The sequence below is a fragment of the Ursus americanus genome, chromosome 3 (assembly GCF_024610735.1).
Source record: "Ursus americanus isolate L20-20 chromosome 3, mUrsAme1.1.p, whole genome shotgun sequence".
Classification (NCBI taxonomy): domain Eukaryota; kingdom Metazoa; phylum Chordata; class Mammalia; order Carnivora; family Ursidae; genus Ursus; species Ursus americanus.
In genome coordinates, this window is record NC_142129.1 from 15,619,774 (window position 1) to 15,641,670 (window position 21,897).

Genomic DNA, 21,897 nt, shown 5'->3' on the forward strand with positions numbered 1-21,897 from the left:
CTTAAGATTTTTCTCTCTTCCTCTCCCTCTGACCACCGCAGTAACACACACTCTCTCTAAAATATATCTATATCTATATCTATATCTATATCTATATCTATATCTATCTATCTATTCGTACATACATAAAAAATGTTCAACATCACTAACCATCAGGGAAAGGCAAGTGCAAACCACAATGAGATATCATCTCACACCTGTTATCAAAAACACAAGAAACAGCAAATGTTGGCGAGGATGTGCAGCAAAAGGAACCCTTGTGTACCGTTGGTGGGAAGGTAAATTGGTGCAGCCACTATGGAAAACAGTACGGATGTTCCCCCCAAAAATTAAAAATAGAAGTATCATATGGCCCAGGAATTCCACTTCTGGGTGTTCATCTGAAGGAAACAAAACCACAACCTAGAAAAGATATCTGCAGCCCCACGATCACTGCAGCATTATTTATAATAGCCAAGACATGGAGGCAACCTAAGTGTCCATCAGTGGATGAATGGATAAAGAAAATGTGGCGTATATACACAATGGAATATTATTTATCCATAAAAAGGAGGAAATCTTATCATTTGCAACAACATGGATGGACTTTGAGGGTCTTATGTTAAGTGAAATAAGTCAGACAGAAGACAAATACTGTATGATCTCATTTATATATGGCATATAAAAACAAACACAAAAAAACTGAATATATAAATACAGAGTGTTCAGATTGGTGGCTACCACAGGCAGGAGTGGGTAGGCAGAATGGGCGAAGTGGGTCAAAAGGTATAAATTTCCTCAGGTATAAAATAAATAAGTCCTGGGAATGTAACGTACATCACATTGACTACAGCCAGACGTTGTGGTGATTTTTTTGCAATATATACAAATATTGAGTAATTATGTTGTACACCTGAAACGAAAGTAATTAGTCAATTACAATTATATGTCAATTATATCTAAAAAAAAAAAAGAAAAAAGATAGGGGAGCAAGTGCTGCTACTTTTTAAGGATGACAGAGAAGCTGGGGGAAAAAAAGTCATCACACTTGCTAAGTCCTAAGAATGAGAGGGAAAAAGACAGATGCTAGACTCAAGTGTAGAACAAGAAATGAACTGGCGAGAAGTCTTGTGTACACTGAATGGAAGAAGGAAACATTAAACAAAGGAGGATGAAAAAACTCACCATTAGGGATTGTGACAGTGTTTTTCGAGTACAGGTAAATTTCATGAAACATTTAGGGCATCAACTATTATATTACTTATTTTATGAAGAAAAAATTTAGTGGCTTAAAACAACATACATGTATTACCTTTAGTGTCTGTGGGTTGGCAATCTGGGTGCAGCTTAGCTGAGTCCTCTGGTTCCGTCTCTGAGAACGTTATAGTTATCTCCAGGTTCACCTTGGGGGTGGGGGAAGGAATCTGCACCCAGAGTCACTCACATGGTTTTTAGCAGGATGCGGTTGCTTGTTGGACTGAGGGATTCAGTTCCTTGCTGGCTATTGGCTGGACATCTCCCTCAGTTCCCTGCTATGTCGGCTTCTCAATAGGGCAGCTCACATGGCAGCTGGTTTTCCTTGGAGCAAGGAAGCAAGAGAGCAAAAGAGATCAAGCAAGTGAGAAGCCAGAATCTTTCTTGAAAGTCCATTACTTTTGCCGTATTCCGTGTTTTGAAGGCAGTCCAGCCCACACTGAAGGTTAGGGAGTTACACAAAGGTATAAACACCAGGAGCCCGCATAATTGGAGCCATCTTCGAAGCTACCACATGGGGCATAACTAGGGGCTGACTTCGTCAAAAGCAGAAATGCTTGATAGATAAATGTTTGCATCCCAACATTAAGGAGGATGTACATGTTTCTAACTTACTCATGTTGAGGGTTATGCTAAAACGATGTGGTGAAGGAGGGAGCAGATTGAAAAATGAAAATCAAGGGCCAAGAGAAAAATGAGAAACCTATTACACAAAGAAGGTACATGCCCATAAACTGGAATTTCTACTCAATATTAAAATATTCTCAAAAGTCCCAGGAGATAGGACCAGAGAAATGGAATAGTTCATATGACAATCTGCTGCTTAAGACAACAGAGTTCCAAGACCTTTGACTGACCCCACTCACCAAGAAATACTTACAAAGGAGGGAATACTTAATTTCTGAATGTGCCACTGAAAGAAACTTTTAAAGACAATTGGCAGACTCCTTTATATTTAAAATGAACAAACTAATTAAAAATGCCAAAAACAAAATGAGCAAATTATATTTTCAATGACTTTGTTTCCCTTAAAGGGTGAGTCTAAAACGGAAGAAAAATCACAGTGTTGGGGGACGCTTACCTGACTGAGCCACCCGGTGTCCCCGAATTCAAGGTCTTAACTCGCAGCTCTTTAGGATCTGGAAAAGCAAGCCATTGGCTTTTATCAAAAGTGTCTGCAGAGTGAATTGAAAGAAAAAAAAAAAAAAAAGCGAAGCCCATAAAAAAACATGTCAGGAGAAGAGCATAGCAGGAGGGCGAAAATGTGATGAACAACCTGACAATTTGCTAGAACTGTGCTAGTACAAATTCATGCACAATGGGGAAAATTTATATTTGTGAATATGTAACTTATTTTTTAAAAATCTCGAAACTCAAATGAGCTAATCTACATTAAGAAAATGGTTAAGACCATATGTAAATATATACTATTTAAGACAGTATATAAATCTGCCCACACAGCGGCTCTCTTTCCTTCCAGAAGCGCGCGCTAACTTTTGTGGATTCTAAGCAAAGATATTGAGTTCACCCTCCCTCCTCTATGAAATGTATTCTTGTCGCTATTTGATTGGCTATTCCTCCCAGGCGCCCCTTAATCATTGGCTACAGTTCCAGTCCATCACTCCCAGACTCAAGAACTCCATTGGTCCGCTGCCTCAAAGAGCGGTGGCTGGTTTCGCTCTGGCCGGAGTTCCCCGGTGACGCCAAAGGCGCTCCCCGCCCACATTCCAACGCCTGGGCAGAGACTTCCCGCTGCCCAGCCTTTCCGGGCGGGACGGGGCGGAAAGCCAGACTTCTGATTGGATAGGGCGGGCGAGGTGAGTATCCGATTGGTCACTGCCCTAGAGGGAGGTGGAGTCATAGTTGGGTCCTGGAGCCGAACTGAGGAACCCTGGGGAGTCTCAAAGTTTGTGTCTGGAGCGGTAGTGGAAAGTGGGCTTATTGCGAAGGGATTTTTCTTGGGATGAGAGCTGATCTCCTGCCTTCATTTTGGATAAGCGCCCTGCTTTAAGCCCGTTAGCCTTCAGCTAGATCCCTGGACAGCCTGTCTCCCCCGGCAATTCTCGATTTCCGAGGACACCGGACGGGAGCCCTTGGCAGTACTCCCTCAGGCAGAGCAGAGAACGTTTTCCCTTTTTAAGTGCATAAGCTTCAGGCACACGCGCACGCACGCACACACCCCGCGGAGCCGGACCTTACTCTCCGAGGCGGCTCTGCCCGCTCCCCTCCTGCCCTCAGCATCCTCGGCCCAGCGTCCCTCGGACCAGCATGGAGGTGCTGGAGAGCGGGGAGCAGAGCGTCCTGCAGTGGGACCGCAAGCTGAGCGAGCTGTCAGAGCCCGGGGAAACCGAGGCTCTTATGTACCACACGGTGAGGACTCGGCGGGGCGGGGAAGGGGTGGCTTGCAAGGGGGAAGTATTGTCATTAAAGGAACAACTGGGGACAGGGACCTGGGAAGGAAGTATTCGGGAAGAGACAGGCATGCCCACGATGAGGAGATCTAGGGAGAGGTGTGGTTTTCCCCTCTGAACAGGTAAATGTGGGCCGCTGGCCCTTTTAAAGTTCAGTAATAGTAATGACAGTTTGTATGCCGTTGGCAGTTCATATCCTACTCCCGAGTCTTTCACATCTGCAATATCATTAGCTCTTGCTCTCAGTATTGTAAAGCAGAAGGGGGAGGTGGTGGAGAATAATATGCCACTGTTGAGTTTGCTACTGATTTTTTTTGGAAGGCTTTAAAAAAACTAAACAAAGTAGGCATTTTCTTTCCTTCGCTGTCATATTCTCTCTCTCTCTCTTTACTTTTTTGTTTATATTTCAGGAAGTACACGTGTGTGTGTGTGTGTGTGTGTGTGTTTTGGAAAAGCCCCTTTTATATTAGGAGAGAGGCTACGTTATTTGGTTTCTTTAGCTGTACACCCAAGAAATCTGCTTCCTCTCTCTTCAGAGGAAAGCTCAGCAGAGCATGGAAAATCTGAGGCAGTTGCATATTTCAGAAAAGCTTTGGAGAAGGTGGGAAGGCTCACCAGTTCTTTGTTCAGTCTTATGCCTCAGGGACCCCTTTGGGGATTGAACTGTCACAGGACTACTGCACATTTCTTTTAGAAGTTTCAATTTTGCATTTTTGGTATTAAATTTGCAAAATGAAATTCTGTTTCCAACAGCCAGCAATGTTAATATGATTTTATGTGAGATCTGTTTGTTTGTTTCTTATAAATGGAGAAGTTTGTAATGAGAGAGTGAGAGAGAGAGAACGCTAATGGGAAAACGAGAAGCTTGGCCGTTTCCCCTTCATGATTTTTTTAAGGGGGTCAGTGCCAGGATATTTGAAACTTTTGCAAAATGGCCTGCTGGCTCCACCTCCTTGGCCTTTGCCTCTGGTTGACGTTATTTTGGGAAAAGGGATGAGGGCCTCCCAGTGATTCCCACCCGAGCATTTGTGATGGCTGAGAATGGCTTGTGGAAAAAATGCAGAGTGCAGGGCCGAGAGGGAGCGGTAGTTCATGCTGGGGCAAAAGCCAGATGTGTAGTGTGATCTGGGTTTTGCTCACTGAGGCTTTCCCTGAGGAGACCACGTGGGCTGCATTTGGACTGAGGGCCCAGATGTGCTTCCTGTTGTCAGTACAGAACTTAGAGCCCATTGGTCCTCAGATATCTTCTGGTAATTGGGTGCTCCAGGTGTTTCTACTGACATGGACTGCATTTTAACTGTGTGTGTGTGTGTGTGTGTGTGTGTGTGTGTGTGTGTGTGTGTTTGTGTGTTGGGGGGAGCAGTTCTTCTCTTTTGTTCTTAAACGTACTGTGAAAATGTATCATCCAGCAGCTGTGGCATGAATTATGCACAGGCGTACATACACATTCCCTTTCAGCCCGTGACAGACTAGGATTTGAGACGCTACCTGTGACTATGACATTGAGTCCAGACAGAGCAGTTTGGACTGGCTCTAATTAAGATCTTTATGCGCAGTTTCAGGGGTAGAGACCTTACATTCCTTTTGGTGTTAAGGGCTCAGTTTTTGTATGTTGTTGTGATGAAGCAGTGATGTGGGATTATTTTTCTTCTCATTTTATTTAATTTTTTTTTAACGACTTTTATGTCTACACTATGGGATGTGTCTCTCCTCTGGGCGGCTCACTTATATAAAATGCCACTCTTCCTTGCTCCAAGTCATTGCCAACACACTGTGTATGTGAATTAGTGTTGAAAGAGGTATTGCATTTAGTAGCACAGACGACTGGATTATATTCCTTCTAAACTAAGGGGAGTTTGGCAGATTTGAAAATAGATAACTTTCCCATCTGTTTCTTGAACTCTGTGGGGTATCCAGTTGCAGAGCTGCTTATTGCAGCTATTTGTCCAAAATGTGGAATAGCCTGACCTCCAGGTCTAAATAGGGATTTAGTTACCACATGCATGATTGCTAATGCCCTGTTTTAGCAAAACCCGTCACCTGCCTGATTTTAAAAACATAGAAGGTTCAAATTGCCTGAGGCTGGGATTGTACCGTCTCTGGGACTTCTGTGAACCATCAGGAGCAATGTTTTTCTCATTTGGTTAGTTGTAAAGGAGACTTCTTGGTTCAGAAGGACAAAGGCTTAGAGGGGACAGGACAGACGTCTGCGAAATAATGAAGGACATGGATAGAATGAATATGCACTTGCTTATTAGATCCTAACTTATTAGAGTGTTGGGCTTCTTCTTGAAGCTTAAAAAACAGTTTCCATACAGATGACAACATATTATTTTAAATCAGTGAGTAGTACTTTTATGAACACTGTTGTTTTTGGAGTATGTACAGGCTAAAAGTGGGTTTAGAAAAGATGGCGGATCTAAAAATGAGGAGTGTGTCTCTTTTCTGGTTTGAAATTATTGTGAGAAAACTCGTTCCTTCCCCTAAACCTTCCTGGATGCTGGAGATTTCTAAAACATATGTCGTGTTCCTCTAAGAGTCTGTGCAAATTACATTTCTGGGAATTCGTTGTGGGATTTTGTAATTTAAAGAGCAAAACAGGCTATGCATTTTATCTACTTATATATACACAGCTCATATTCAAAAGGATGCTCAAGAAATGGATACTTGTTTCTGGCAAGGGAGCCTGGGGATTGGAAGTCAAGAGAGAGAGAGCAGGGGTGAGGGAGTTATTTACATACTGTCCCTTTTGTACTGTTCTAATTTTTACCTCCTGAATGTATTTAGAAAACGTAAAATTAAAGCTTAAAGGCACCACGTAACACTGGACTAGAGGTAATTTTGGTCTGAGTCTCCCTAGGGAAAGAGGGGATCTGGTGCTCCATTAAAACTCAACACTTCCCAAGTCAGTGGAGGCCTTGGGTGAAAAGAGGAGGAAGCAGGAGTGCTTGGTGGAAAGGGGCTCTAAGGATGGAGGATTAACCGTCAGTCTGGGTCTGATAAACTTTATGATCGTGGTAACTTTCTTATATCTCAATTTAAGAATCTGGAAAATAAGGATTTTTTTTTCAATTTTTCCAGTGATGTTAATCTTTGTAAAAAAAACTCTACAATAGGAACTACGAAGTTTTCGCAAACATAATGACAGACATTCTGCTTGTTTTCAAAGCTCTTCATATAAATCCAGTACTTCGTAAGTTTGTTTAGTGGTTATGCACTACAATTTTATATCTAGTTGGTGCTTAAAGTGAAATGACCGATTCCAGATAGTGAGAGGTAGAGAGTTAAGGGGATGTTTAACCTGCCTGGTATCCGGATGCAAAGGTCATCTGGCTTCCACATCTGTCACTGAGTGCTGGGATGCAGTTGGCTAATGTCACAGGCTGGTGGTTTCCCCTTCCTCCTGACTGGCTCAGCGACTCCTGTGGCTCCAGTGGGATACTGAAGCTTTTGGGTTGATGTTCCACCTTGGAGACAACTATTGTTGCCCTGGTCAGGTTCTGAGGGGGAACCTGGGCTCCTCCTGGCTTGAGAAGATCATTACTTGTCATCTGATCTCCACAAACTGAAGGATGAGTAATGAGTTCTAGTAGGAGAATTGCAAAGCAAATATACTTTGTCTTCAAGGCCCTCACTTCACCTTTCTTGACCTTTGTTTTCATGTTTTCCTCCCTTCTTGGACCCCAAGTACTCACTGTAATGGTATTCTCTAACTCCCCTTAAATTTTGCTCTCATGAAAGATTTGATGAGCTTACACTGAATATTTAAATATTAGTAAGGCTTAACATATGACCCCTAAATGGGCATTTATATTTAACAGTAATTACTTCAGCTCAAAAGGTTGGATCTCTAAATGGAGAACTTAAGGCAATACCTAGGTTGTAGGGGAAGAATATTTGGGGAGTCGAGGGAGCGCTCACTATTCTTCTATTCCATATATGTGGCCCTTATTCATAAGGCAACCAGGTACCTGTCTTGCTAATTATCTATGATCTAAAGGATTTTCAATGGCTTTGACCCATTATATTTTTGTCTCTGAAATTGTTCTCATGGTGATAACACAGGTTGGGGGAAGGTAGACTCAGGCACAGCTCTGAAAGATGAGAGGGCAGTACTGAGTTTTGTGCTTGCCCTCTTTCTTGAAAGACCCCCAAATAATAACGTTGTGTGGAAGCAGAGTTGTCTGATGAGAAGTTGATCTTGCAAGAAATGAGACATTGCCTCTAGATTAATAATTGCATTAAATTATAATGTTTGCAGCTATCAGTAAGTGAAATTGATTCAGACTGCTATACAATATTTAAATTATTATGTCATATCATAGGAGGCCTAGAAGTATAGCACCATGTTTGGATGATTCGGCAACTCCTCTATTTATTTTTTAAAAGATTTTATTTACTTATTTGACAGAGAGAGAGAGAGCACAAGCAGGGGGAGCAGAAGAGGGAGAAGCAGGCTCCCCACTAAGAAGGGAGCCTGATGCGGGCCTGATCCCAGGACCCTGGAATCATGACCTGAACTATAGGCAGATGCTTAACCGACCGAGCCACCAGGTGCCCCTGAGCAACTTCTTTAAATGCCATCCATCTATGTGCAGATTTCATCTTTGGGTTGAACGCAACCAGAAAACAGCTCATTTCCAGATGAGTTTTGGGTGTTGGATTCAAAATGGCAATATCCAGAGGAAAAAGAGAGGTTAAGTCTTCCCTTGTCCCTTTTTAGGGTGGAAGAAACTTTTTTCAGAAGCCCACCTGCTGATTTCTCTTTGAGCTTCAGCGGCAAGGATTGGGTCACTTGACCATCTTAAAACCAATGGCTGGAAAGGGATTTACATGATTGGCTCAGAGTAGTCATTGAGGGATTGAGGAGCTGTTAGTGGCTCAATCAGCATGTAATGATCATTAGAAAAATTGAGTTGACAGTCCTTTCTTTAGTGTGTTTAACCAGTGGCTGTTTTCCTCAAAGAGATAGGCTAGCAAATGGAAAATATTTTAAAATCCACAATAATTAGCCTTGGAAATGAAAGATCAAACCGAGTCCTGTGCCCCTTGCAAAGCTCTAAGAGTGTTATTTAGCTGTGATAATAGCACCCAATGAAGGAAGACTATAGACACAGGACTGGCCTCTGAAATGCACAGAAAGGCTATCAGGGAGGAGGGTGTGCTGCAGTGTCCCAACCCACTAACTAGGAAATGTAGAATTAACTATATTATCTGACCCATCTGTATCAGGGTCAAATATTGGGGCCGGAGGTACCTAAGGAAGCCTGCAATCATGCTTATCGTGCAAGCCAAGAATGCCTTGTTTTGATCGAGGTCCACACAACCTCAGATCAGCAGGTGGAAAGCTGAATGTCAGTTTTCAAAGAAGCTGTTGTTTTTTCAGTTGCTTATGGCTATTCTAATATTGATAAGCCCGTGTGTGCTAGTTGGCATCTTGAGCTGCCTGCCTCAGCCTGGCTAGGCTCTGACCCATCTGCTGTCTTGGGCCAAATGGCCCTCGGCCTTGGTGGGGCGTCTAGTAGGGTTTTGGGCCTACGGCTGTAGGATGTCTGAATTGTCCAAGAGAGTAATTTTATGGATGAGGGGAGTGTTCATGTTCCCGGCGGCGGCAGAGTCAGGATTGAAAGAAAATGATGAGACCCATGATCTTTGGATCAACCTTGAGCCTATTCCTCTTCCTCCCTGCTCATCACATGCTCACCGTCTCTTTCAAATGAAATTCTAAGTGACCTCGATTTTCCCTGTAATCGAATCCTATGGGTCATCTACGAGGCACATTGGCCTGTTTTATCTACCAAGAATCTGAGGCCTGGACCATTAAGGGGATTTGCTCAGCTGAAACACAAGCTCCTTGAGGACAGGGGACATGACTTTGGCTTTTCTGTATTCCCATGATGCTTAGCCATGTGCAGGATACTCAGAGATACACAATAATTGCTTGATGCCTAATTAAGTGGAGTGGAATGAGGCAGTCTTGGAGAATGGATAAGCTTGCTGGTCTTGACCTCTTTTGTTCATATATTTTTTTAAACTCTGAATTCTTGTAAATGCTTCTGGAAATCTGAAAATTTAGTGTGAAAGCGACATGGGTAATTCAGCATCAATATCTTTTCTTGTTTAGTTTATGGAGAACAAGGTGGGAGCGTGGGTGATTGTCGAACAGCCCTGGTCTCCACTGGAGTGGAGGGCAGCTTGGAGGAAAGGGTGGGCTTCGGAGCCAGGCAGATTCGGTGTCAGGGGTCACTGGTTCTCCAGTGACCTTGGGCAAGGTACCTCACATATCACTGCCTGGCCCATAATAGATTCGCTTCTCTACCGTCTCCCCTGAGTGAACTGTCTTCTCTCTGGGGAAGAGATGCCCTGACCTCAGGAGTCTGACATCACTCAGGAAGCATGGGGGCCTGTTATTAGTCTCTCTCACACATCCTCATTTCCTGTCCTCCCCAGCTCCTACCTTCTGCTGTAAACACAGGTCTCTGCCTTGAACACATGTTTGCCAGATGCTGTTGCCCCTTCTTGCTCATTTTTTTCCCCTCTTGTTTACTGCCAGGTTTTCTCAAATAAGTAGTCAATACCTACTGCCTGCACGTCCTTCCTTTCTACTTACTTCTGCACCCTGTCAGTTCTGGTTCCCACTATTGCTAGAAGCTCCTGCAACTTCTCTCTAATCACTACATCTAGTCTTCTCTCTGTCCTTACCTGCTAGGCCTCATGGAAGTAATTTCGCAGCATTGACTACAGGTCATTTTTGCTTTGGCTTCCATGATGCTCTGGTGGGCTCAGCTTTTCCTTCTTCACTGGCTTCCTTGCTACCTGTGAAATGTGAGCGTTTGGTACTTGGCCTTTTGTTCTTTCTGTACGCTCCCCTGGGCTCCTCTATCACCTTTAATACAACTGGTTCTCAGATCTTTGTATCTATTATTTGTCTACTGATGAAAAGTGGGAGCTCTTTGGTATAACCCAAGATTCTTCTGGGCCCTCATTCGCTCTGGAAGAACTCTGACTGGGTAATCCTTGAATCTTCACGACACATCACTCTAAGAGTAGGGGACACTTTCAACCCCCTTTATCACTGCACCTCATTTATCTCAGGGAATGTTTACTGACTCAGCTCTCCTGCAGTATCAACCCATGAGAAGCTCACAGGTCATTACGGGGATGCTTCTAGAGTCAGTGTAACCCATCAGATGCGAGCTGTGTTTTGGCTGGGCTTGTGCTTCTTCTACGGGTTTGAGAAACGCTTTGTGGTGTTCCGGGGTTATATGTCCGATTTTTTCTAGGACTGAAGGTCGATGCAAACATCAGACATAACTTCTTAGAATCATGTACCATATATTCCTCTGTTTTGTATAGCTGACGTCAAGCTCAGTTGCCATTGGCTCATGTTGAACTGCCTGCCTCTGAATTGCTCTCTTCTGGAGTAGTTTATTTACCTAAACTATGCTGACGTTACTGAAGAGCTTTGAGGTTTTTTAAGAATTGAGATGGGTTACTCTGAACCACCCACATTCCTATGCCTGCGTCTCATTAGAAGTTTCAATGGCGGCTCTTGGAGGAGAGTTTTTCTTTGGCGCATCAGTCATTTTGTAGTGTGAACTCGTCGTGTTGCAAGTTGCTGGACATTCTGGGTCTCCCTTTATCCAGCTGTAAAATCCTATGTTTGTATCACACGGCCCCGGAGGTTTTTTTTTAACCCCATAGTTCTGTTCTGGGTATCCTGCTTCTACCTTTGAAAGGCTCTCAGCTTTAAAAAATGATTTAAAACACCAACAAGAAGATTGAGTTGATTGCCTGTATCATTGGGGCAACTCAGTTGGCAGATGTTGTGTTGCATTTTATAGCCTCTCTTTCCTGACTCAAGACCTTGCTTCAGTAGAACCCAGACAAAATAAAGAATGGAAAAACAGAGAGGCACAGAGAGGTAGGAAACATTTTTTTAACATCAGGAGAAAAAAAAAAAAAAGTCCTCTTCAGACTTCTTGGCAATTAAGAGGAGTCTGGGGGAAAAAAAATCCACAAACAGTTTCCTAGTTGTCTGAGTGGAAAATCCTGGTTTTTAACATTTCATATCTTGGAAATGTCTGAATAGTTTTTGTTTAAAGGGAAATTCCTTTTGGCTGAGAAAGAGCCTTCAGGATTCAAACTGATAGGGTGATGTTTTTAGAAAACTTGGAGGAAATAAGGATTTGTGATGAAAGCGCTTTCTCACTGGCCAATTGTGTTAAACAGAAATTCAAATCCAAGGTTACCAATCATAGCATTGTAAAGGTTGAGCTATTAACTCCTTCCTTCCCGTGGCTTCCTGTCCATGCATCCTGGGGAAACATCTCTCATAGCCGGTCCTTCCTCCAATTTGAGGAACTTAATGAATTGCTTTGCTAAACCTGTACGTGTTCTAGGCAAGAGGATATAAATTCTTGACCTTGTGGCTCTCCTGGTTGAGGGGGAAGGAAGCTATATAAACAAGTCATTAAATACCTGGTGTACATTTTGCATTAGAGCTGTATTCAAAGTATTTCTGGAGCACAGAAGATGGAATGACAATTCCAAAGGAGATGAAGAGTTTGGGAACACATCACAGAGCAGGTGATATTTATAGCAGGTCCTGACATATAAACAGGAGCTCTCTAGGCAGTGGGAACAGCAAGTGGAGAGTTGGAATGTGGAAAATGTCATGGTTGATTCTAGAAATCCCAAATAGTTTTATGTACTTTGAGAGTACTCTATGACAGGTGTTGGGAGATATGATAAGATCATAAAAGGTCTGCATGCCTTGTTAACCATTTGGATGTTCTTTTGTGGGCAGTGGAGTGGGAGACTGCTGGGCCTTTAACGAGAGGGACAGGAGGAAAAATGTGTTTTAGAAGGGAAACCCTAGTGGGTATGAAGGGTGGATTGGAGGGTAGAATTAATGGTGGCAAGATGATCTGTGGCTGGCTTTTTCATCCATGAGGTTGAACAAGACACTGCGAGGTCCTTGAACCTGACAGAGAGGAGCACATGAATAAGCAAGGGCTAAGAGCTAGACCGGGAGACTTGGTGACCTTGGGGCATGGGAGGGATCTGGGAGGCCTCCTGTTTTCTGAAGTGGCAGACTGAGTTGGCCATGCTTCCAGTGACCTGAAAGGGGATATTTAGACGTGGAATGAGTTTGGTGGGGAAAATAATGAGTTTGCTTTCAGACATAGTGAGTCTGATGTGTTCATGGAACCTCCAGGAGCTCTGTTTCAAAGGCACTTGGGAACTTGGGTTTGGAGTTTGGAGAAAGGGCTGGTCTGCAGGTGTAGACTGGGATGTTGCAAGTCTAGTGGGGATCAGTGAAGCTCATAGCCCGCAGAAGCTGGTCCAGGGAGGTTAGCTGAGAGTGAAGAGTGAGGGGAAGGCCAAGGACGGAGCCCTGGGGGCCCCAGAAGGGTTGGCTGGGGACCAGGAATCTGCAGATGGGACTCAGAAAGAACCGGCAGGAAAATGTGGAGAAAATCCAGGAAAATCCCATCACAGGAACCAAGAGAAGAGCTCGTTGCTACAGAGTGGTGAAGATAAAGGCTGAGTATGGCTTTCACCTGGCTTCAAGGACTGTGTGCAGGTCGGCTCAGCACAGCACCTGTGTCTCGGGGCCACAGCAGCCTCCCCGTGGTCTGAGCCCGTGGCACGCTCTGTGGCATTGTGCTTCAGGAGCAGAGGCCTGGCTTCCGGGCAGGAGCGGAAGGCCGACGGACAGGAACTAGGAGTAAAGAGGCATGGTGGATAAATAGACAACACTGCCTCTTTCTTTCCTTTGTTTTTGTATAAACCTGAAAGCAATCCTTAATATTGGCCTCGGAGACTGTCAGGGTGCCCATGCCCTTTTATGAGGGTACTTTCTTCATTCTTCTCTCTAGGCTGAGACATTCTGTCCCTGGATGTCCTTCTGGTTCATGACCAGGAGTTTGTGCATGTGTTCCTTTGTGTACATGTCATATCTGGCCTTGGGGCATACAAAAGGCTGGTTTCTGGACTTTGACACCTGTATGAGAGTGTTGGGATTTGCCAAGTGCCTGTAAGGTTTGAGCCTTTTCCTTTCTTTATTTCTTCTGATTCTTCCCATGAAAAAAGTATCGGGTAGACCCACTGATGACCAAAGATGAGTTTGATCACAGATACACCAACAGTATTCAATAGGAAAAAAAAAAAAAAAGCTAAATGGCTCCATTTTTGTATGATATACTAATAGGGGCAGGTGAGGACAAATGGTTTTGTTATAAGGATAGGAGTCTGAGGGTTTTCCAGTAGAAGGAACATTAAAATAAATGATGCAGCTTCAAAGGAAATGTGCAGCTGCAAGAAGTGCCTGGGTTTCAGGACCTGCAAAGGGGACTCTGGCGGGACATCCTGCTGCCCTCCCCGGCCCCCTGCATGTCCCCTGCACGCTGGGGCTGGCTCCTACCTTTGTTCTCTGCTGTGTGGGCGCCCTCAGTCCTCCGTGGTCCATGAGGAAGAGGCATGGGAGGGGGAGCTGTGCAGCCAGGACCCAGGGCCAGCACAGGAGGGGTGAAGGAAGAGGGAGTGGTGAGGAAGGAGAATTCCGCTTCCCTGCTGCCCAGGGAGGAAGCAGGTGGTCCCTCTCAGCCCGCCATGGCGCAGACACCTGTGAGGAGACACGAAGTTTGGGAACCACCCCCAATTCCAGCTGCAGTGTGGGGTGAGTGGTCTCTTGGCTGACCGGGAAATGGATGATTTTTTATCCCATTATTTCAGTAACGAAACATCTTATGCATTGGAAGTACCAATGTGTACAAACTTAAAAAAATAGACCTAATTTTTTAGAATAGCTTTAGGTTCACAGTAAAACTGAGCAGAAGGTACCGTGAATTCCTGTACACCCCCTGCCTCCCCGCACCGCACGCAGCCTACCCCCCTGGCGACATCCCGCTGCTATGAACTTTGGAACATGGATTCGTAAGCTGGGATTACCTGTGGCAGCTTTTGATTTTAACTTGGCTTTTTAAAAAGTATGTTGACTAATTGAATTTAAGTAAAAAAAATAAATAAAATCAGTCACAGACAAGGTTCCTTTTGTAGTCCAACAAGAGGCCAGATTGTCCCACAAGGGCCTGAAGTGTGGGGGGAGGGCAGTATTTTGTTTTGTTTTAATAAAATCTTACATCAAACAATTTAGGAGCAGACCTATGGATTTCAGTAGAATACAATTAAAAAGTTAAAATATGGTATTTCCCCCACCCCCAACTTTCCATTTACAAATGGGGTAAAGGACGCTGTCCTTTGGGAAAAAGGGTGGGATCGAGAGGGGAAATACCATATTTTTTTTGTAACCAAAGTGCCCAAAGCCCATCTTTGTAGCTGTGACTTTTAACTTCCTACCCTTCCTACCCTGAAATGGTATTCATTTCTGAAGCACGGCCAGGAGTTGTTTTTCTGGTTCTGCTCTGGATTTGCAAGTTTTCTTTCCAGGGCTCTTGGCAGCCCATGACCCACATTTGGGAGCAGCTGGAAGGCCTGGCGCTCTGGGCTGAAGAGGCGGAGGAGAACCGAGCCCAGGTGGACACAGACCTGCCCCCCTTGGGCGCCAGGGCATCGCTTTCTTACGAAGGTACCCACCAACCCCAGCCGTCTTGAGCAGCGGCATTTTCGTGTGTGATGAGAACGAGAAGCAGAAAACTAGCAGCCAGAAAACCATTTGGTGTTTCAGCTTGTTTACATATTTGGAAGATGAGGTGGGTCGAAACCCAGTGTTTCCTTCTGATTTAAATACACACTTATAGGAGGAAACTGAAATTAAGCCTGGGCCAGCTGAGAGGTGGGATGCTTGAGTAACTGAGCGTGATGAATGTGCAGCTTTCTTATTCCTACCCTTCCTCTTTCTGGTGTGGGATTCTGAAGGTCCCGATGTCTGCCAATGGCTCAGCCACTGGGGACGGGGGCTCTAGAAAAGACAGGGATTTGGAGGCAGCACGAACTCATAGCCCTTACCACCAGCAAGCCATGATTTCTTCAGTGCTTCCAACCCTTTTGTTGGCCCGGCACTCATGGGCAGTGATGTTGTCTGCCGGGTGCACCGAAGCAGTGGGTGAGGCTGGTCACAGCCCAGGGGTCCGTCCGCTCCAGCCTCTGCCTGGGACCCTCCTTAGGCACCCTGGGTGGGGAGCTACCAGAACAGTCCTGGGCACAGCTCAGGTATGCAATGCAATATCTGCTGCTTGAGTGAACGAATCCGTGACTCTGGGCTTACAGTCTGGTGCTAACACTCCTCCTCCCTTCTGAGGCTAGCTCACAGGCCATGAGCAAGGGTGAGTGACAGGGTATGAATAATGTGTCTATCTCCATGCCTGGTGTGTGGCCACTGCTTAGGAGATAGTAGTTTCCTGTGCTCCTTTTTTTTTTTTTTTTTTTTTTACTTCAGTAATTTCAGGGATGCTGAGGAAGAAAACCCTTGCTGAGTTCTAAACTTCGGGGGAAAACAACCAACCAAACAATAAAGCCTCTCTAATATGACCTAATTGTATGTATGCACGTATGTGTGTGTGTGTATTTACTTTCTCCAGTTTTATTGAGATACAATTGACATCTAACATCGTGTTGTGTAAGTTTAAAGCGCGCAGCATGATGACGTGATATGTGTATCTATTCAAAATGATCACCGCGATAAGTTGAATTAACGTCTGTCACTTCACATAGTTGCAAATTCATTTTCGTGGGATGAGAGCTTTTAAGATCTCTCTCAGCTACTTTGAAATATATAATACAGTGTTGTTAACTATAGTCGTTGTCTTGTGCCCACACCTCCGGAACCTATTTGTCTTATAACCAGAAGTTTGCACCTTTGACGCCCTTCACCCTAATGTAGCCTGATGGACTGTGACCAGACATTCGGGGGGAAAAAAAACCTCAAAGTTTTTTTTAGTTCCTTTCTGAATCTTTTTAGGCTGAAGGCCTGGTATCGCTTTGCACGACTAAATTCACACTTGGATTTTTCAGGCACCTGCTTCTGCAAAACTGAAATTGTTTGGAGGTTTTGAGGGGTGGGTTGGTAGCAGGTGTTAACATTTTTCACATCACAGGAGGGAAGGCTAGAGGGGTCTGGCCCATCCCCTGTTCCTGCCATCCCTGAAGCAACTATTTATGAGCGGGTATGAAGATCATTTGCAGTGTTTTTCTAATAGCGGGTATGAAGATCATTTGCAGTGTTTTTCTAATATAAATAACATTTCTGGCTAATTGTGAGATGCTGAGGAATACATTAGCATGAGAGTGGGAAGGGAACAGTAAGCCTGGGGGAGCAGCCCTGTGGGGCCCAGCTGTAGCACCAGGGAGAAGCCTGAAGGGCTCTCTGCTTGGCCCCTTCCCGGGGCTGAGCAATTTTGAATGCTGTTGATAAGCTGTAGCAAGTGGCATATAAGCCCCAGGCTCTCTTTCTGACCCCTGGCCTGACTGCATACAGCCTTTGACCTTCCAAAGTAGTTGATGTAAGGACAGCTGAGCGAAAGAACCTGCCCAGAGCCTTCTTGGGAAGCGGGTTCTAAGTTCGTCTTCCCTGCCTGCCTTTTATCTGGACTAACCAGCATCCTATCCAATAGAAGTTCCACAGAGATTGCGGCATATGAATGGACCCCCTCCCATAATGCCTTATTATTACTAATTTCAGTAGGGCTTTGGGAGGGAGCTGCTAGAAACCTGTGCCCAAATCGCCACCCTCTCTGGAAGTCATATGTCTTCTTTTTAAACAACAACGACATCACCAAAATTGCCGATAATGGGGCTGAATGCCAATGGGAGAAAATCCTTAGCTATAGAGGCTAGCAAATTTGAATGAGTTACCTGATGGTTCTTCTCTGCGGAGCTGCATGACTGCAAAGCAGCTGGCCGATTGGGGGACTGGTTCGCCCTTTGCTGGTTTTTCATGAGATGCGGATGACTTTCACGACAAGTTCGTTCTCTGGTATTTGCCAACCAAAAGAAAAATATCCTGGTGGGTAGATTTATTTTTCCTCCTTGCCCTTTTGAGAAACTACTACCTATGCCAAATTTGCTTCTCAAAAAAAAAAAAAAAAGAAAAAAAGAACAAGAACCGAAGTTTTAGGATTGGAACCGTATATGTCTCTTAGCTTCAAAATACACTAAGTTAAACATTAGTTTAGCTTTATGAAGCAAGAAGTCCTGAGCCAGGCTTTCTAGGACCAGTGTAGTGGTTGAACAGTGCTAGTGGGTCCCAGGATTGTGTCATGTTTTCATCCTGCCATCTTTAGCAGGTAGACCTTTGTCCTTCTGGGCATTGCCTCATGATTGCAAGATGACTGCATCACCTCCAGCATTACATCAGCTTTCCTGACAGGAAGAAAGTGGGAGGGCAAAGCAGAAGGGGGTACTACCTGTATTTGATAAGCCAACGCTTGCTCTGAGGTCCCAGCAGGGTTTTGCTGGCTATCCCTCACTGTCTCAGAGTGTCCAGGAAGGTGAGTGGTTTAGCGGGACGCCTTGCTACTCTGAACAAGATGGGCATGCGATGGTGAGGAGGGAGGACAGGATGGATACTAAGTGGCCAAGCAGCAGTGTCTGCCTCACTACAAAATAACACTTTTCCAAACTTATAGGATTGTAGATCTCATAGGGTCCTTTGATATGGCTGAGCACAGCCCCTTCATGTCACAGATAAGGGAACTGCTTTGTTTCCTTTCTACTTCTCTGCTCAGTGTGCCAAAACCCCCCAATTGTGCTTTTTGGCACTCCTGGGCTGAGCGGCTCGTCCCAGATGTATAAACTGTGCCCAGAATGTGAGTGGGCTGTGAAGTCCCTTTCACCAGGGAGGAGAGTGGCAGGGACACAGGCGGTTTGTATGTGGGAATCAAAAGGTCTGATTATGCTTTCTCAGGAAAAGCAGCTGGCCAACAGAAATTACTGGGTGCCTCTGAGTATAGAACCTGGAATCTAGCCTCCTGGAATGATCACAAAAAAAGAGAAGCTCAGCCCTGCCCTTGAGGAGCAAAGCCTAGCAAGGCCTCCAGAACCACATGTGTAAGACCCAGCAGAGACTCAGGCTAACGATGAAGAAAAGCCGTGGCGGACGGGGGAGCCAGGCCAGGAGGGCGGCTTGGAGGAACTGGCCGTGAGCAGGGTTGTGTAAAGGCCTATCATTTGGTGGAGAGCAATGGTGTCCCAAAGCAGTGGTTTGAGAGTAAGCAGCTTTGCCTGGTTGGAGCCATTTGCTAAGGGCTGCCTGAGGCCTGCTGTGTTCTTTAGAAGAGTGGCCTGAAGGCGACCCTGTTTATGGACTCCTCACAGGGGGAGGATGAAGTTTGCCAGATTTATTGGGATGTATCTGAAAGACCACTAGCTCTGTAGCAGCTTTCCCTGGATTTTTCGGTTTCAGTCCTCTTCTTCCCTTCCCCCATCTCCTAGGACCGCCTGGGAGCCCTGATCTTTCTTTTCTGCCCTTACTTCTGTGCCCAGAATGTGAGTGGGCTGTGAAGAAGCCCACTTCTTTGGGGACCCAGCCAGTCTCCTCAGCGCTAGATCTGTGTGCCTGCTAGTGCTCTGGAGGGCGTTCTCTGCTCTTGCCTCGGGGCATGTGACAGGAGGCAAAAATGAGGGGACCGGTGTCTCGAGCTCTCCCGCCCCACAATGGAGCAGGTGGACAGTGTTTTTGGCATTGAGAGTCTCTAGGAGTCTTAGCTTGGGCTGCTGCCACAAAATACCATAGACTGGGTGGCTGAAACAATGGACATTTATTTCTCCTGGTTTGGAGGTGGGGAAGTCCAAGATCAAGAGATTAGCAAATTCTTCCTGGTGATGGCCCTGTTCTTGGCTTTCTTTACATTGTGTCCTCACCTGGAGAGAGCGAGCCCTGGTGTTTCTTTCTCAAAGAACATTAATCCTATCATGGGGGTCCCACCCTTATGACCACATCCAGATACCATCATACATCAACATATGAATGTTGGGGTGACACAGTCTGTAGCAGTGAGGGTTCACTAGAGTTTCATGAGGCTCCCAAGTGACAAGTCGTGGTGACCAGAGCAATGTGCTCTCTGCTGAAAGAAACCTATGAGAAGTGAGCACCTGTCGAGTGGCGGTTCTGAAGCGGGGTCCGTGACCCAAGTGGGTCTGGGAACCTCCTGAAATGCTCTCCAGGACATTGAGGTGTATGCAAATGTGTGTTTTTCATCACATTATGACCCCCAAAATGTTAAAGGGCTAATGTCCTGGAGATCGTGGAGGCTGAAAGTGATCCGGTGTGTGCACAGTGGTACCCCCTGCCAATATCCTGTGTGCGTGGCTGAGAACCATTGCTGTGCTGCTGTCCGTCCCCCAGAATGTTCCAGAGAGGCCCTGCTCCCGCTTGCTGCTGTGCGGTCACTAGACCCTGACCGCTGACAGGTGAGCTTACCACCCAAGCACTGAAGAGAGCTTCCCTGCAGGCAGCACAGTTTGTCCCTTAAACCTAACCCTTTGTCTTTTGTCTTCTTGGGAACAAACTCCACCCTCCACTGCCCGACGCTTTTTTGGAGATGCATAAAAATGAGTAGTTTACATCATAAGCCAAAAAAAAAAAAATCTTACTTATTAAAGACATTTCGTAGTATTCTCAAGATACTGACTCAAAGCAGGCAAAAGTTGAAGCTGTCTTTTCTGACCATAAATGGAGGGCTCTGGCTCACGTACTCATTCATGACACCCAGTGCTAAAGCTAGCTCACCCTTACTTTGTTCTCCTCCACTTCCTGGTCCTCCCTCATTACGAATTCTCTATGTCCATCTTGAATGTTATTTGACCTCATATTATAGGTTTCCTTCAAGCCATTGAAATCATTTTTGAAACATGGTTAACAGGAAGAAATTTTAGAAGCACAGACCTTTCTAGAATCTGGGCTTAGCCGAGGGCTGGCTCACTCCTGACCTGGGTACCGTCCCTGAAGTCACAGAGGCATCGCTTCCTTTTCCCCATCCGGGCCCCTTCTTCCTGTGTCTCTTGTTCCATTCTTGTGCTCTTCGCTCTCGTCTTTTCTTTCTCTCATCTAGGCCCCCCCTTCTTCTCTGACTGTGCTCTGACTCTGCCACTGTTTCTAGAGCTTTGCTCAGTCCTGACAGCAAGTGGACCCAAGAACTCAGGGTTTAAGAACATTGCCTCATTGCAAGGACTTGTGGGCTCTGGCCAATGATGGCATTCTGGAGGGGGTCACAATAATGCTGTGCGTTGTGAAGGGTCTTTGGCCGGGGGGTGGGGGAAGTTGGAAACTGCAGAGTTGACTTTCCAAATGTCTGGGGCAGTTAGGGATCCAGGAGGGGTTACACTGTAACTGGGCCAGTGTATAAATAAAGAGCACGAGTAGCCAAGAGACGAGCTAGTCACTCTTACACGTCACCGAAGAATTGTTTTGGTGAACAGTGGAAAACTTCTGCCCTATTTTGCCTTTCTTGTCTCCTGCCCCTGCAGTTGATATACCGAGAACTTCCAGCCTATGGCTTTACCGGTTCTAGAGCAAACATGAGCGAGTCAGTTAGGTATTTTAGGAGCCCGCTCTCTTGTTTGGGAAATCTGATCTAGGTTTTCTATTTACAGGTGTCTGTAATGCTTGGGGGAAGCCCTGGGCACCAGCAGCCCCTCCTGCCCCTTTCTCCAGTTGTGTTTATCCAGGCCTTGGGGTGTGCCCTGTAGGCTGAGACCTTAACTAGGCCTCTGGTCACTTCTGTGGCTGACCCCGCCCCCGGGTAGCTTCAGGCCAGATGAACACCCTGGAACTCTGAGCCTCCAGCTGTGACCATCCCACTGCCTAGAGCAATGGTTTTTGATCTTGGCTACATGTTATAATTACCTGACAGCTTAAAAAATATTGATGCATGGGTCCCAGCCCAAGTGATTCTGATCTGATTGGTTCTGGGATAAGGTTTGGGCAGCAGGACATTTTAATAGCTTCCCTAGTGATTCCAAAATGAAATGAAGGTTGAGAACTGCGGCTTGGAGCTTTGCTACTCGAAATGTGGTCCAGGGACCAGTCGTATCAGCATCCCCTGGGACTTTGTCACTGACCCATTATCTCAGCGCCTGTGCTAGACTTTCTGGATGATAAGCTAAAGATCTGCAGCTCCTCGGGTGATTCCCATGCGCCTTCCAGTTTGAGAACCACTGGCAAGGTATCCTGCTGCCCTGCTGTGAGGCTGATTGGAGCCCAACCCTGACACACCGCACCAAGTGCTGATGCCAGGTCAAGCCAGATAGAGCCCAGGAAACTGACTTGGCCCCCCATAAGCTCCTTGGG

The 21,897-nt window shown here is 45.5% G+C and overlaps 1 protein-coding gene and 1 long non-coding RNA gene across 2 annotated transcripts in view; one reads left to right on the forward strand and one right to left on the reverse strand.

The window, feature by feature from the left end:
* Positions 1-542: 542 nt before the first annotated feature.
* On the reverse strand, positions 543-2,841 carry LOC148110340 (uncharacterized). Its single transcript, XR_015723808.1, has 3 exons — positions 2,315-2,841; positions 1,292-1,557; positions 543-892 (listed from the first exon to the last, which is right to left on the reverse strand). It is a non-coding gene; the product is annotated as an uncharacterized LOC148110340 (long non-coding RNA).
* A 257-nt stretch (positions 2,842-3,098) lies between these two features.
* CREB3L2 (cAMP responsive element binding protein 3 like 2) overlaps positions 3,099-21,897 on the forward strand; it is a 108,204-nt gene continuing 89,405 nt past the window's right edge. Inside the window, exon 1 of the mRNA XM_045792570.2 lies at positions 3,099-3,603. Within this exon, the coding sequence (XP_045648526.1) occupies positions 3,502-3,603 (102 nt within the window). The 5' untranslated portion in view covers positions 3,099-3,501. The remainder of the gene's footprint in view (positions 3,604-21,897) is intronic.